Source organism: Scardinius erythrophthalmus (genome assembly GCF_964197995.2).
Source record: "Scardinius erythrophthalmus genome assembly, chromosome: 10".
Classification (NCBI taxonomy): domain Eukaryota; kingdom Metazoa; phylum Chordata; class Actinopteri; order Cypriniformes; family Leuciscidae; genus Scardinius; species Scardinius erythrophthalmus.
This window is the reverse complement of record NC_138230.1, coordinates 35,061,034-35,073,798: the sequence shown is the minus strand read 5'-3', so window position 1 is coordinate 35,073,798 and position 12,765 is coordinate 35,061,034. Positions and strand designations below refer to the sequence as shown.

Here is a 12,765-nt window from a genome sequence, read left to right as displayed (position 1 = left end):
ACAACAACGCAGCGTAGAGTTACGAAGACAGTGAGAAAGAACTCGCTTCTTGAACTAATTCCTCATTTGTATAGTTTCTGCCTTTAGTTGCCGTTAGCTACAATCAATGGTCTCCATTTCAAAATAATACAAACCAGCATATGTAAACTACTTAATTTATTGGATAAATGTGTATTTAAATGTCAACTTGAAATATTCATAAAAAAAACGTATATAAAAAATAGATGTAATTCTATTCAAAAACTACTATATATGAAATGCAAATATTTACATAGCTATAGTTATTGTTCAGTTTTTTCCAACTTTTGTCTGTCTATCATTGCTTTATGAAATCAGGATATTTGTACAAAACATGAACCATGTTACACTCAAAAAAGTGCATACACACACACATATGCATACATTTATGCACGGTCATAAAATAATCCACATCTGAAAATAGTAAGAAAAACAGCTGTACACCATTGCAATCCAAGTCAGTGTCATTGTAGTAGTTCATAGTCCCTTTCCTTCCATGAGCACAGGGTTGTGTTGGTCAAATCTGCACCAGTATGGCTTATTCTCAATAAAGGAGAGGCACTATTCATTTTTAGAATTGAGGTTTGAATTTTTATTTTTGCCTTTTCTCTTCTTGGGGTTCTGCAGCGGATGATCCTTTGAGGGACTCTGAGGTGCATGAGGGGACTCGTTGTGTTGGCGTGTGTATCTCTTGCACGTGCACGATGTGACAGCGGTGATCTTGTAGGTGCGTGTGCTGCCGTCCTGGCACTGGAGTTTAATGCGCTGGGTGCGTGTGCGGTCAGTGACGCAGCGCCATTCCTGGGCATCCCGTCTGCTCCAGTAGTGACCTCCACCGATCCAGTTGGGAAGCAGGTGGGTGGGTAGACATTCTCCGGCACACACTAACTCCTTCACGGGATTCAGGCTTGTGCACTGGCCGTCAGATATGTATTTAGTGGACCTCAGCTCCCTGCAACCGACCTGGTGCTGTTCTGCAAAGGAAATTTCATGCTTTAGAAATCAGTGGATGCATAAGGAATTATTGTAAAATTACATGATACATAACACTTTAAATAACTACTACAGTAATATAATATCATTGTATGAAAGATTTAAATAGCTTTAAAAGCTTTAGGTTTGAAGGTTAAAGAGACAGACCGATAGACATAGATAGATGATAGATAGATAGATAGACAGATAGATAGATAGATAGATAGATAGATAGATAGATAGATAGATAGATAGATAGATAGACTAAAAACTTATCTGATCAATAAGTTGTCAACATACAGTACAGTATGTTTTTACATTGCTTTAACTCATCAAGCAATTTTCAACTTAAAAGTTGATTATTGTATAACATGAAGTCAGTTTAATGTAACTTAAGTTGAAATGACTTAAACATCCAAGTTGATTGTACTTAAAAATCTAAGGCAAAACTTAGACAACTAGATAGATAAAAAAAAGTATAGGATAAATAAATAAGTTATGACAACATATGTTTTTACATTGCTTTAACTCATCAAAATAAGTTAAGCAATTTTCAACTTTTTTGTTATACAAGAATCAACTTATTTAAGTAAATTTAATGTAACTTAAGTTGAAATGACTTAAACATCCCAGTTTAAAATTTAGGCAGCAACTTAGATATATAGATACATATGACTAGTTAATATAAAAATATATAAAAAATGAACGCGAGCAGACATATACATTTGGATGATTTGTATATTGTAACATTATGGATCCTCCAAAAGTATATCATAAACACAACAGTAAACACGCACCTTTTTGGTCTCGGCTCTCCGTTCGTCTTCCTCCGTTGCGTGCTCGATTTAAAGAGGCGTTGTTCGGAGTCTCGTGAGGTGATGCGACCATGTGCCCATCAAACTTTTCAGTGGCATCATTTTTGAAAGCATGACAGCTTTTAATCAGAAAACAGAGCAGAAACAGCAGCTGGTATTCGCATGTGTTCCTGGGCATTGCAAAGCAGTTCGGTTCAGTGTCTCTTGAAAATTCAGAGAATGATTATACCTACCTGTTTACTCGTGTATGTTTATATACCCGCCCATGCTTTGAACAGCAGCAGCGAGTGGAATATTGAAGTGTGCTGGAAATGGGCGTGTCCTCACCCTGCTGGAGGCACGCCCACCTACAGCAACATCATTCTGCAATATGCACGTGAAAAATGATCTTGATGTGAGCCAGTCGTCGTAGAAACATGACACGAAATAATTTATTAAATAAAAAAATATTAAATTACATAAATAACTAAGATGAACTACATTAATAAGATTAATACATGTTGTATAAGTATTGTTAATTCTTAGTTCATGTTAACTAAAGTAGTTAACTAATGTTAATAGCTGCACTTTATTTTACAGTACATGCACTTACGTGTACTAAGTTACAGTGTACTTTAGTACTGGGTAATATAAGGTAACAAGGATTAAGGGTAGGTTTAAGGGCAGGCTCAGGGTTAGTACCTAGTTATTACCCAGTTATGGGGAACGGTACTGTAAAATAAAGTGCTACCATGTTAGCTAATGAAACCATATTGTAAAGTATTACCAATAAATCTAAAAAAGAGAGAACATTCTCAATATTGTATCCAGGCAAATTAATTTATTTTGTTATCTGGTTCTTTATTAATCTTTAAATGGTTATGCAACCAATTAAACTACATTTATACATTACATTTGGTCTAAAACCACCAACATAAATGGATGTAACCCAACAAACCAAAACCCCTTTACTATGAAAAATGTGTAGTTTTTACTCTTGAGGATCTATTCAGTCTGACTGACTTTTAAATATTACTTTCAAACTAATATAAATAGGTTATATTAGCCTAAAAGTACAACAACAACAAAATCCAGATTACACATTTGTCTAAGACAGCATTTTAAAAACAATTGATTGTTTTGAACATTCAGACATTTGAACGATTCACTCCGCACACTAAAACAAAGATCAATTTTGGATAACATTTTCTTGAATTCCCGTGACCCCACAGAGCATAAGTGGTTTGGAAAATGAAATGAATTAGATTTTGTTGAATTTCCATATTTTGCTTGTGGATTTATTGTATTTTCCAATTTTGAATTATTTAATTAGCAGCATGCAATTATTTTTTTTTACTAATGCAAACAATCTTTTAGTCTTTAATTCTATTAGTGCTGGTTCTAGAACATAGGTAACCTTTATTGTGAACCTCAAATGATACCTTCCTTTCATGCAAATGAATGCAAGCTTAACAGAGTAAACTCTATACTGCAACACTCTCAAACAGAGATAGGATACTGTGCTGAGGATGTTGCTCTCTTTAAAGGAGAGGTGTGAGTTTTCAAGCATTTAGATCCTCTACATGTGAACATGATGCATTCAGCTCCAGTGAGTGCTGTAAAGTACGGGCATGCATGACAAAACCCATGAAACAGGATAGCCCTGGATTATTTTACCCCAAAATTATCCAAACAGGTGCCTCCGATGAGCTCACCAAATGAATGTGCATAACACAAATGACATGGAGGAAACACAAAAGCCCAATGCTCACTTTCTTCCACCGAAAATGTGTGGCTCCCCCAAAAGTGTCTAGTTTCACTCTTTCCTCAGACATTTACGATTAATTCATTGCGCTTGCCCACAGGTACACTTTTTTGATTTGGATGAAAAACACTTTAATATTGTGCTTTTTTTTTGGAAGAAAAAATGTATTTCTAAAGCCATTGCTGTTAAAATGATCTCTTATTACCTAAAAAGCACTGTTAGTCATATTGGTAAGGGGGGGTTTATTGGGGATCACTGAATATGCAACCTCAGGGCTTGAAAGAGGAATATCAAAGTCATGCGATACGATGCGGCATTCGCTAATTTCTGCATCTGAAAACCGGATATTTGAGATAGTCCTTTCATGCACCTGTAATGACCGTGACATGCTTATAGATGGAGACAGGAGAAGGATGAATCTCAGGGGAAACAGAGAGGTTACGGCAATGAGTTATGGCTATATTGACATGCTACATGACAAGCGTGTGCTAAATAGACCCTCGTTTGGCCCACAGGGTGAGATAGTCCCTTGGGATGAGGGGATGTGGAGACTGGGAACAAAGCGCTCGGGAACAGACAGAGCCGTCTATAGAATTCTTAGCGAGTGCCTTAGGATGTGTGCAACAGGACCAAGTGTGAGAAAGTCCACGGAGGAGATCCCTGCTCGCACAAAACTCACTGTACTACAGTTACCACACTGCACCTTAAACGGCATGTTTTCCAAAAAAAAATTTGGGAGAATATTCTGGTATATAATGGTTAATGAAGACAAATGATGATGCATATTCATTTAAAAAAAAAAAAATGTTAAACTAAATGTTGTCTTGTCAGTTGCCCACTTCATTTGGTGATCATTATTGTGGTCAAAATTTCACCTGAAAGAGGTTTTTGTTTGTAATAAACACTGCGAAATTGCCAGATTAAAGCATTTATGATATTATACTGCACATTCTAAGAAGTAAATAGTACACTGATGTTATATTTGAGATCATTTGATCTTCAGAGGATGGACGCTGCCATCTAGTGGCAAAACTACTGAATTAAAGGGATAGTTCATCCGAAAATGAAAATCTGTCATCATTTACTCACCCTCAAGTTGTAACAATTATTTCTTCTGCTAAACACAAATAATATGGGTAACCAAGCAGTTGATGGGCCCCATTGACTTCCATAGTATTTTTTTTTCTCCATACTATGAAAGTCAATGGGGCATTTTCATTTTCATTCAAAAATCCATGACAGAATTTTTGGGTGAACTATCCTTTTAAGATGCAAGATCTATTTCTTGAGGAGGAAAAAATCCTCCTCAATGTTTAGATAAAATTAAGCTTTCAGAACAATATGAACTACTTTAGAGACAGTTGTAGCCTACTTCTTAAGCAAATAATGTGAGAATGCTGATTATTTGTAACTGTTTGTGAAATGTACAAGCAATTTCTGAGTGAAAATTGTTTCTAAACCATTTTTTTTTTAAGAAATAAGGGTGGCCTTACACTATGTAACTTTAATTCAAGATGAACAAAATGTAAATAATAAGTCAATACATCATCAATCCTTCTTCTAAAAAGTGTTTTTGTCTTACCCTGATTCACCACAATAAGCTTATTATAAGTCTTTATATTTTACACAGGGTGGGATGATTTTCGCTGGAAATTTTGTTACTACACAGCTACTCAACAGTTGAGTAAGGTATTTTATATTTATTTTATAAATTGCCATATGTAGCTCTCTAACGGAGTTCATTAAAAAGCATCATCTATTGTGAAGCGTCATATTCATCCGCACAGTCAAGAAAAGCCGAAGCGCAACTAAAACAATGTTCTTCCACGAAATGCATGCAGTTTTGTTTTTTAACGACTAGAGGACCAAAAGTTACATAGTGTACCGTTAAACAAAAGCACTTCATGTGGTAGAGAAAATCGTCAAGCTTTTCTTTTTGTCTCTTGAGAACCAAGAGGACGTCCTTTTGTCAGTTGATTCCATGCGCTCTACACAATGCTGTACTCTGTGTGGTACTTACAAAGCTCAGAATGAGTATACAATCCAACACTTCTGTATCATGGTTTAAGTGTCCTATAGAATGCAGAGCACCAATCACAGCACAGCGCCCTGAGCCTGAACTCGATGCTTAAGGGAGTTGACCTGGCCAATGAAACGACAGCCAGCATCTTTCTGTTCTTTAGTCTTGTCCAGCACAAGGATCATCTTCACGGTGGTCATCAGAAGGACTGTGCTGAAGTGCACACTCGGACAACCCCAGACAAACAGCCAGCATCGAGCTGGCGGCCTTCTCTTCATCACTGTTATCAGCTGGGATGAAACAGAAAAACACATTAAGTCACATTAAATGACGAGAACATTTACAACAAGAACAAAACGGCCTTGGTTTCATCATGGAGCCTTAAGGGCTGTTCACACCAAGGATGATAACTATAACGATAAAGATATACAGTAGTTCTAAAAATTGTTTGCGTCTTCTGCAGCGTGTCGAGACAAGACGTTCTAAAAATGAGGCGCTCAAGTTAAAAGAAGTTCAACTTTCTCTAGACAGAGCGGGGTTTTTTTGTTCCACTGCCCTGTGTCACGTTTTAATAGCAAAAACACATTCTGTTCTTAAAGTCAAGATGTCCAAATGCACAGGTAAGATTCTGTAAGATCACAATTCTTACCTACTAACCACTGGTGTGCTAATATGCTAACATTGCTAAACATACCATTGCTAGAGAGTTCTCTCAGATTTGGTTGGCTGTTGAACTGAGCATCTCTTTGTTGCACAGGGGTTTTGCACTGCCTCTTATGGGTGAACCAGTGCAGACTCTGACACGTCTGCCCACAGTAGACCACCTGCAAAGAGATGAGATCGTTATTGGAAATGAGAATGTGGAAAGTTATGTTTGCCTTCACAGAAACTACATGCTAAATAGCAGCCTAGAATCATTACTAGGCCTATACTTTGCGGATGGTCATTATGTAAGATTAACTGTACAATAAATAGTTGTTTGTGACAAACATTTGTAAGTTTATTATTTGGCTGCAAAATGATCAAATTTCAATATTAATGGAATAATGATATTTCATGATTACTCAAGGAAAGAGGAAACATACCATTTTACAGGAGCACTTCATGTCGGCACCCCCGTCTCCACATGTAGCACAGTACTCTGTGTCCATAAGCACCATCTGGCCTGTTAATGCCTGGGTCAGAACTGAGAAGGCTGTGGGGTCGTTCCCCTGGAAACAAGAGTGAGGAGAATCATAATGTTGACACATTTGTATAATTTGGCATCAGCCAGCAAGTTATGTGTACACTACTGTTCAAAAGTTTGGGGTCAGTAAGATTTTAAAAATGTTTTGAAAGAAGTCTCACCAAAGCTGCATTTATCTGATAAAAAAAAACAGCAAAAACAGTAATATTGTAAAATATTAAAATTAAAAATTAAAATTAAAATAACAGTTTTTTTTTTATTTGAATACTGTATATTTTAAAATGTAATTTATTCCTGTGATGGTAAAGCTGAATTTTCAGCAGCCATTACTATAGTCTTCAGTGTCACATGATGATTTGCTACTTAAGAAATGTTTCTGATTATTATCAATGTTGAAAACAGTTGTACTGCTTAATATTTTTATGGAAAAGTGTTCTGACAATTTCCCCAGGTGCTGTGCTTTGGGCCAGCTGTTGCAGCAGGGTTGCTTCACAATAGGGAAACTTCCGGATACAATCACGGATGAATTTATCCTGGTACTGAGGGAAGCCATCACCATCTCTTCCTTTCAGAAGTCTTGAACAGAAGAAAAGTATATCATTTTGTGACTCCATTTGCAAGACCATCTAAGATGCAAGGACCATAATGACGATGTCACCTCTTCAAAAGGGCGCCCAGTTTGTCGTCACATTCCTGCAGGAAGGCCAGACACTTCTGCAGAACGCAGCTGATGTAGTGCATTTTCATGGCCAGAACCTCATTCATGTCCTGCTGTTTCACGCACTGCTCGCAGAGCAGATCCATCACACGGTAGCACTTCTCCAGTGCAACCACGTCCACCAATAAGGGGTTCTCCTTCACCAGCATCACCATCTGAAAACGCATGATGGAAAAATGTGCCCCAAAATATGGGAAGTGAATATAGCAGAGAGACACTAGCCTTACTTACAAAGCAGGTTTCATGGAGGAAACATGTTCTCACGCTACATGATTCTGTTAACTGATCCCTGCTGAGTGTGGCGCTGAGACACCTTACTCATCAGAAATCACTGGATGGGAGACAGCTGAGATAGCGCACATACAGATGCCATCCAAGATCTAAGCCTACACGTAAGTCTATACTAGACCACCTGTGTTTTAAACTACTCTCTGCGCCCATTACAGTTTTTACAATCACTAGGACCCTCAATACTTAGGTCACCTTATCAAAACTCATCAAAACACAATTCTCCTGACCAACTTTCAACTTGGCACAGCAGTTAACTACCAAAACCACTCATACTTGTCTCAAATCAACTTATTCTTCCATAACACTAGCAAAGGTTATCACCCAACAAACACAAATCATAAAATAATGACCTAAAAAACACTAACAGGTAGGTATGCAAAGTATGTTTTGCATACTGGGACCAGCATGGGATGCTAGTTTGCTGGTCCCTAGCATGGGAAGCGGGAGTGCCTGTGGACCAGCAACACTAGCTCAATTTTGCTTGAAAACAGCATGACTATGCTGGTCCACCAGCTAGACCAGAACTGTACCAGCTCTAACCTGCATAAACCAGCCTGGACCAACATGGAATTTATACTGCATTATACTGCATTATGCTGAATTTTTCAGCAGGGATGCTACAGGGTCCATTCTATATTTCAGTACTAACTTATTGCAGTTATCCCCTTTTGTATGGTAATGAAACTTAAAGGTTTACACCTGTTGTTTAGATCTACCTAACTGTTTTGATAGTATTTCATTAATTGATTAAATTTAATATATATTTCAATATGGTATAACAATTAAAATGTAGCAAATTTCTGTTTTATTCAGTTTTATATTATGTAGGGTTTTGAACTTTATCCGTTTTGAAAAGAACATGTAAACGTGCAAATTGGCCTTTAGGTATATAGAGTTCTGATGATGGTTGTGTCTGAGTGAGAAAATAATTGATAGATGCAATCATTTAATGTATTTTGAGCCAAAGGAATGGACAATGATCAACAGTTTAGCCCACAAAAAAAAATAAAAAACTATAAACTCACCTGTGATTATTTTTGCATTTCAGTCATTTTCAGTCAAAATTCATTTTTTTTTTTTTTTTTTTTTTTTATAAAATATGCAATGAAGATTTAGGTTGATCAGGGATAAGAGATATGTAGAATTCCAAGCCTGTTTTAAAATGGCCTGTTGTTGCTCTGTAATATCACAAGGATATATTTAGATGGAATAAAAGCAGGAGGGGTGTTGGTTAGTGCAAACTGATGCTTCCCTCAGTCATGTGACCTTGTATGGTATTCTTATGGGTCAGTGTTATAAAAGCATAGATTGCTGTGCTCCACTAACATTGTTCAGCTTGTGTGAGCGTGGCGGTTTACTGATGCTTGAAATCTGAGTTATATAAACACATTTGGCACTTCCTACCTTGACAGGATTGAGGTTAGTAGTCATGATGATTTTGTATAGGGGACCTGCTAGTTTGGGAGGTAGTTTAGGTTCTCTCTCTAAGCCCTGGGGTCTGGTGTAGTATTCCAACCTCGCACGAGAAAAGAAATTGCGGATCACTGTCACACAGTTGTGCTGACCTGCACAGGGTGGAAAAGAAAGAATTTCGGTTTTCAAGTGATTATTCATTAATAAGTATGCATGCATATGTATATGAATCTCTCACCCACAAAGGCGGCCATCTGAGCAGCAGTCCGTCCCACTGAGTTGACCAGATCTGTCTCTGCTCCAGCATCTAATATCATCTCTGTAATTTCAGCATTACCTGTAGGATTATTTCAGATGAGCTGGGGAAATTCAGTAAATTTTACACTGTATAGACCACCATTCAAAAGTTTGGGGTCAGTAAGATTTTTTTGAAAGAAAATAATATTTTATTCACTAAGGATGCATTAAAAGACAATAAAATATTTTTTTAAAATAATTGACAATAAATATATTTATATTTTTCTAAAAGATTTTCATTTCAAATAAATGCTGTTCTTTTGAGCTTTCTATTCAAAGGATCCTTAAAAAAGTATCACGGTTTCCACAAAAAAATACTAAACAGCATTACTGTTCTCAACACTGATAATAAGAAGAAGAGTTTTTTAACGGATCCTTGTTTCTGAAGGATTATGATACATGATATGATATATATATATATATATATAATGTTTGTGTGTGTGTGTGTGTGTGTGTGTGTGTGTGTGTGTGTGTGTGTGTATACTGTATAAATGTGGTATACTGTACACACACACTCACACACCTCCACTTATTATGGAAAATAACATGTTACAGCAGTTCAGTACTCTTACTTCAGCACTAAAAACAAAAATAGAAACACAATTAGATGTTTATCCAAAGTCATTGTTGCTTATTTGTATGGTTCAATTGGATACAATACTAACCATCATGTCTACACAGTGCCAATATGGGGACAGGAGAAGTGTCAGTCAATATAAATGGAAAAACAAAATAACTTACCTATTTGAAAAAAAAAAAAACAGATATTTTGTTGTAAATTTAAAATGAATGCGTTACTTATTACTTGAAAAAAATAATCTGGATACATAACTCACTTGTAACGTGTTACCCCCATACATGTGTGTATGTATGTGTACATATTTCCCATAACCCACTGTCTGGACTCATTATGCTTGATTACATTCAGCTGTGTCTCATTACATACTTAACTCTGCCTAAATAAGCCCTGTGTGTTCTGTCATTCTTTGCAAAGTCTTTTATTTTTTTAAACTGCATTTCTTAGCTTATCATATATAGAAACTGTGACATTGATCTAATGCTTATTCGCATTTCTTAATTCTGAGGTTTATTAATGACAGCTATCTGTGCAACCTAATGCAAGGACTTCCATAAAAATTCATTAAATTACCTTGTTGGTTAAATAAATGTTAGATAAAATTAAACTTGTTAACATTACTAGCTAGATGAGAGCAAGTTTACCTGAGAGGCCAGCGAACATGAGGGCAGTATAACCATACTCATGCTCATTACAGTTGACATCAGCTCCGTGCTGCATCAGCAGTCTGCACATGTCTGCTTTGCCCTTATAGGCCACGTGCATGAGAGGGGTCATGCCATACTGAAACGACATGAGGGAAAAGACTTTATAAATGTATCTTGCCAATCTATTCATCTGCATGACTCAAAAGCAAATGGCATTTAGCCTTGTTCAACCCTTTCACAAATTGTGAAAATCCAGGAAATGTGTCTTCAGTATGGTGATTCTGTCAAAACACTGGAACTTGTTGAGAGTGACATGAGCAGGGTGAGTCATAATCTTGGATGAAGTTGAAAGTCTGCGTTGGTGGCACAGTGAACAAGCAGCACATCTGATTTTGACAGGTGGGATACACTTATCAGCTGCTGTTTCTAACCATTCTGGCCCCCAAAAAGACCTCAAGTTGTCTGTAGGTTACATCAAGTGGCATGTATCCATTATCACACCTCTTTAAGTACCTTCTTACCTCCTTAAGTAACATATCCGCCACTCAAGAGTCTCTGCCATATGCCTGAATTACAGTGCGGAACATATGCCGTCACCTCACCAGCCCATCAGCCACTGCACTTGTTTATATAAGGGCTGATCATCAGAAAACAACTACATAATACCACTATTTACAGTGTAAGGACTGTGTTTAAGTAATAAGGCTACAGTAAAATAACATAAACATTAAGTGACATTAAGTATGGGTTGTGTTTGGCAAACAACCCTATGTCTGATTTTATGTTTTGTTGTGTTACAGTTGTTGAATCCCAATGAGCTATAACTGGCCTGTAAATTACTACCCATATTTGTCATCTTTATGTTCTTACCTCATCCAGACAGTTAACACGCACATTTGGATTGCTGAGCAGCTGGGTGGCCTCTTGCACATCACCTTTTGAGAGAACACAGTCTAGAGTTTAAAAACTAAACATTAGGTATCATGGACAACTCATGATGATACACCATTTTATTCCCTTAGACAGTCTGCATACCCAACTGTAATTACTGTCTATAAAGACATAGTATATTGAGGGTATTTTAAACAGTTTTATTATCTACGCTTTTCTAATTATGCTAGGATTCAGTAAAATACAGCTCAAAGACCAGCAGAAAGTTTAACTGCACTGGGCTGCGTTTACCATTAGCATGGCAAGCCTATAAGCTGATCATAGAGACCACTGGTGGCAATTGTTCTACGATCAACTTTTGATGGCTTTTGGGAAACGCAACCCTTGTTAGTTTATAGATAAAGTGGATTATGTGAACAAATATTTCACCATTCTCTCTACAATATCAAAGTGTGTTTAGTATGAAACAAGTACACTACTGTTCAAGTTTGTGGTCGGTAAGTTGTCTTGAAATAAGTCACTTATGCTCACCAAGGCTGCATTTATTTGATCAAATAATACAGCAAAACATTAATAATGTGAAATAGTATTTCAATGTGTACAGTACACACACACACACACACACACACACACACACACACACACACACACACACACACACACACACACACACACACACACACACATATATGTATATATATATTAGAGTAATTCATAAATCATTCTAATCGGCTGATTTGGAGCTCAAGAGACTTTTTTTATTATCAGTGTTTTGAACAGTTCTGCTGAACAAATAAATAAGCAAACACCCAACCAATTAAAAAATTAAATTAATAACCTGTATAAAGTTTTATAGAAAGTTTGTTCAGAGATTTTAGAGCATTAAGATGCACTGAATGTAAAAACAACAAAAACAGAAGAAAACTAAAAATGTCCAGTACCTGCAGCAGCCACCTGTAACATCACTCTCTCTTCAGATGTCAAATCACCTTTCTTTGCAGTGGTCACACTCGACATACTGACACCAGCCGGTTATTATTAATTTTAGGGGTTAAATAGTATATCGATGTGAAAAAAATCTTCTTTTGAACACAGACTTTATAATATTATACTCAAATGTAAAAAAAAGAGAAAAAAATCCTCGGATCATACCACGATGGAGATTAAAAGGAGGGG

The 12,765-nt window shown here is 36.7% G+C and overlaps 2 protein-coding genes across 2 annotated transcripts; both read right to left on the bottom strand.

The window, feature by feature from the left end:
- Positions 1-307: 307 nt before the first annotated feature.
- sostdc1b (sclerostin domain containing 1b) lies at positions 308-1,983 on the bottom strand (the record flags this gene model as incomplete). The annotated part of the gene is made up of 2 exons (XM_081376656.1): positions 308-992; positions 1,788-1,983. 2 exons carry the CDS (start codon positions 1,981-1,983, stop codon positions 580-582), a joined length of 609 nt encoding a protein of 202 aa, XP_081232782.1. The 3' UTR covers positions 308-579.
- Positions 1,984-5,040: 3,057 nt separating this feature from the next.
- LOC308697116 (ankyrin repeat and MYND domain-containing protein 2-like) lies at positions 5,041-12,709 on the bottom strand. The gene is made up of 10 exons (XM_081376220.1): positions 12,531-12,709; positions 11,569-11,633; positions 10,696-10,834; positions 9,416-9,514; positions 9,169-9,329; positions 7,414-7,628; positions 7,196-7,331; positions 6,655-6,780; positions 6,264-6,393; positions 5,041-5,859 (listed from the first exon to the last, which is right to left on the bottom strand). The coding sequence occupies exons 1-10, from the start codon at positions 12,604-12,606 to the stop codon at positions 5,729-5,731; spliced, it is 1,278 nt and encodes a 425-aa protein (XP_081232346.1). The 5' UTR covers positions 12,607-12,709; the 3' UTR covers positions 5,041-5,728.
- Positions 12,710-12,765: the final 56 nt, after the last annotated feature.

What these genes read in the sequence shown, in the direction of transcription:
- LOC308697116 (XM_081376220.1), bottom strand. Translation starts at nt 12,606, where the DNA reads ATGTCGAGTGTGACCACTGCAAAGAAAGGTGATTTGACATCTGAAGAG. An exon ending in CTAACCTCAATCCTGTCAAG is followed by an intron (nt 7,629 to 9,168) that starts GTAGGAAGTGCC and finishes ATGCGTTTTCAG; the next exon opens with ATGGTGATGCTGGTGAAGGA. An exon ending in TGAAGTGCTCCTGTAAAATG is followed by an intron (nt 6,394 to 6,654) that starts GTATGTTTCCTC and finishes ATCTCTTTGCAG; the next exon opens with GTGGTCTACTGTGGGCAGAC.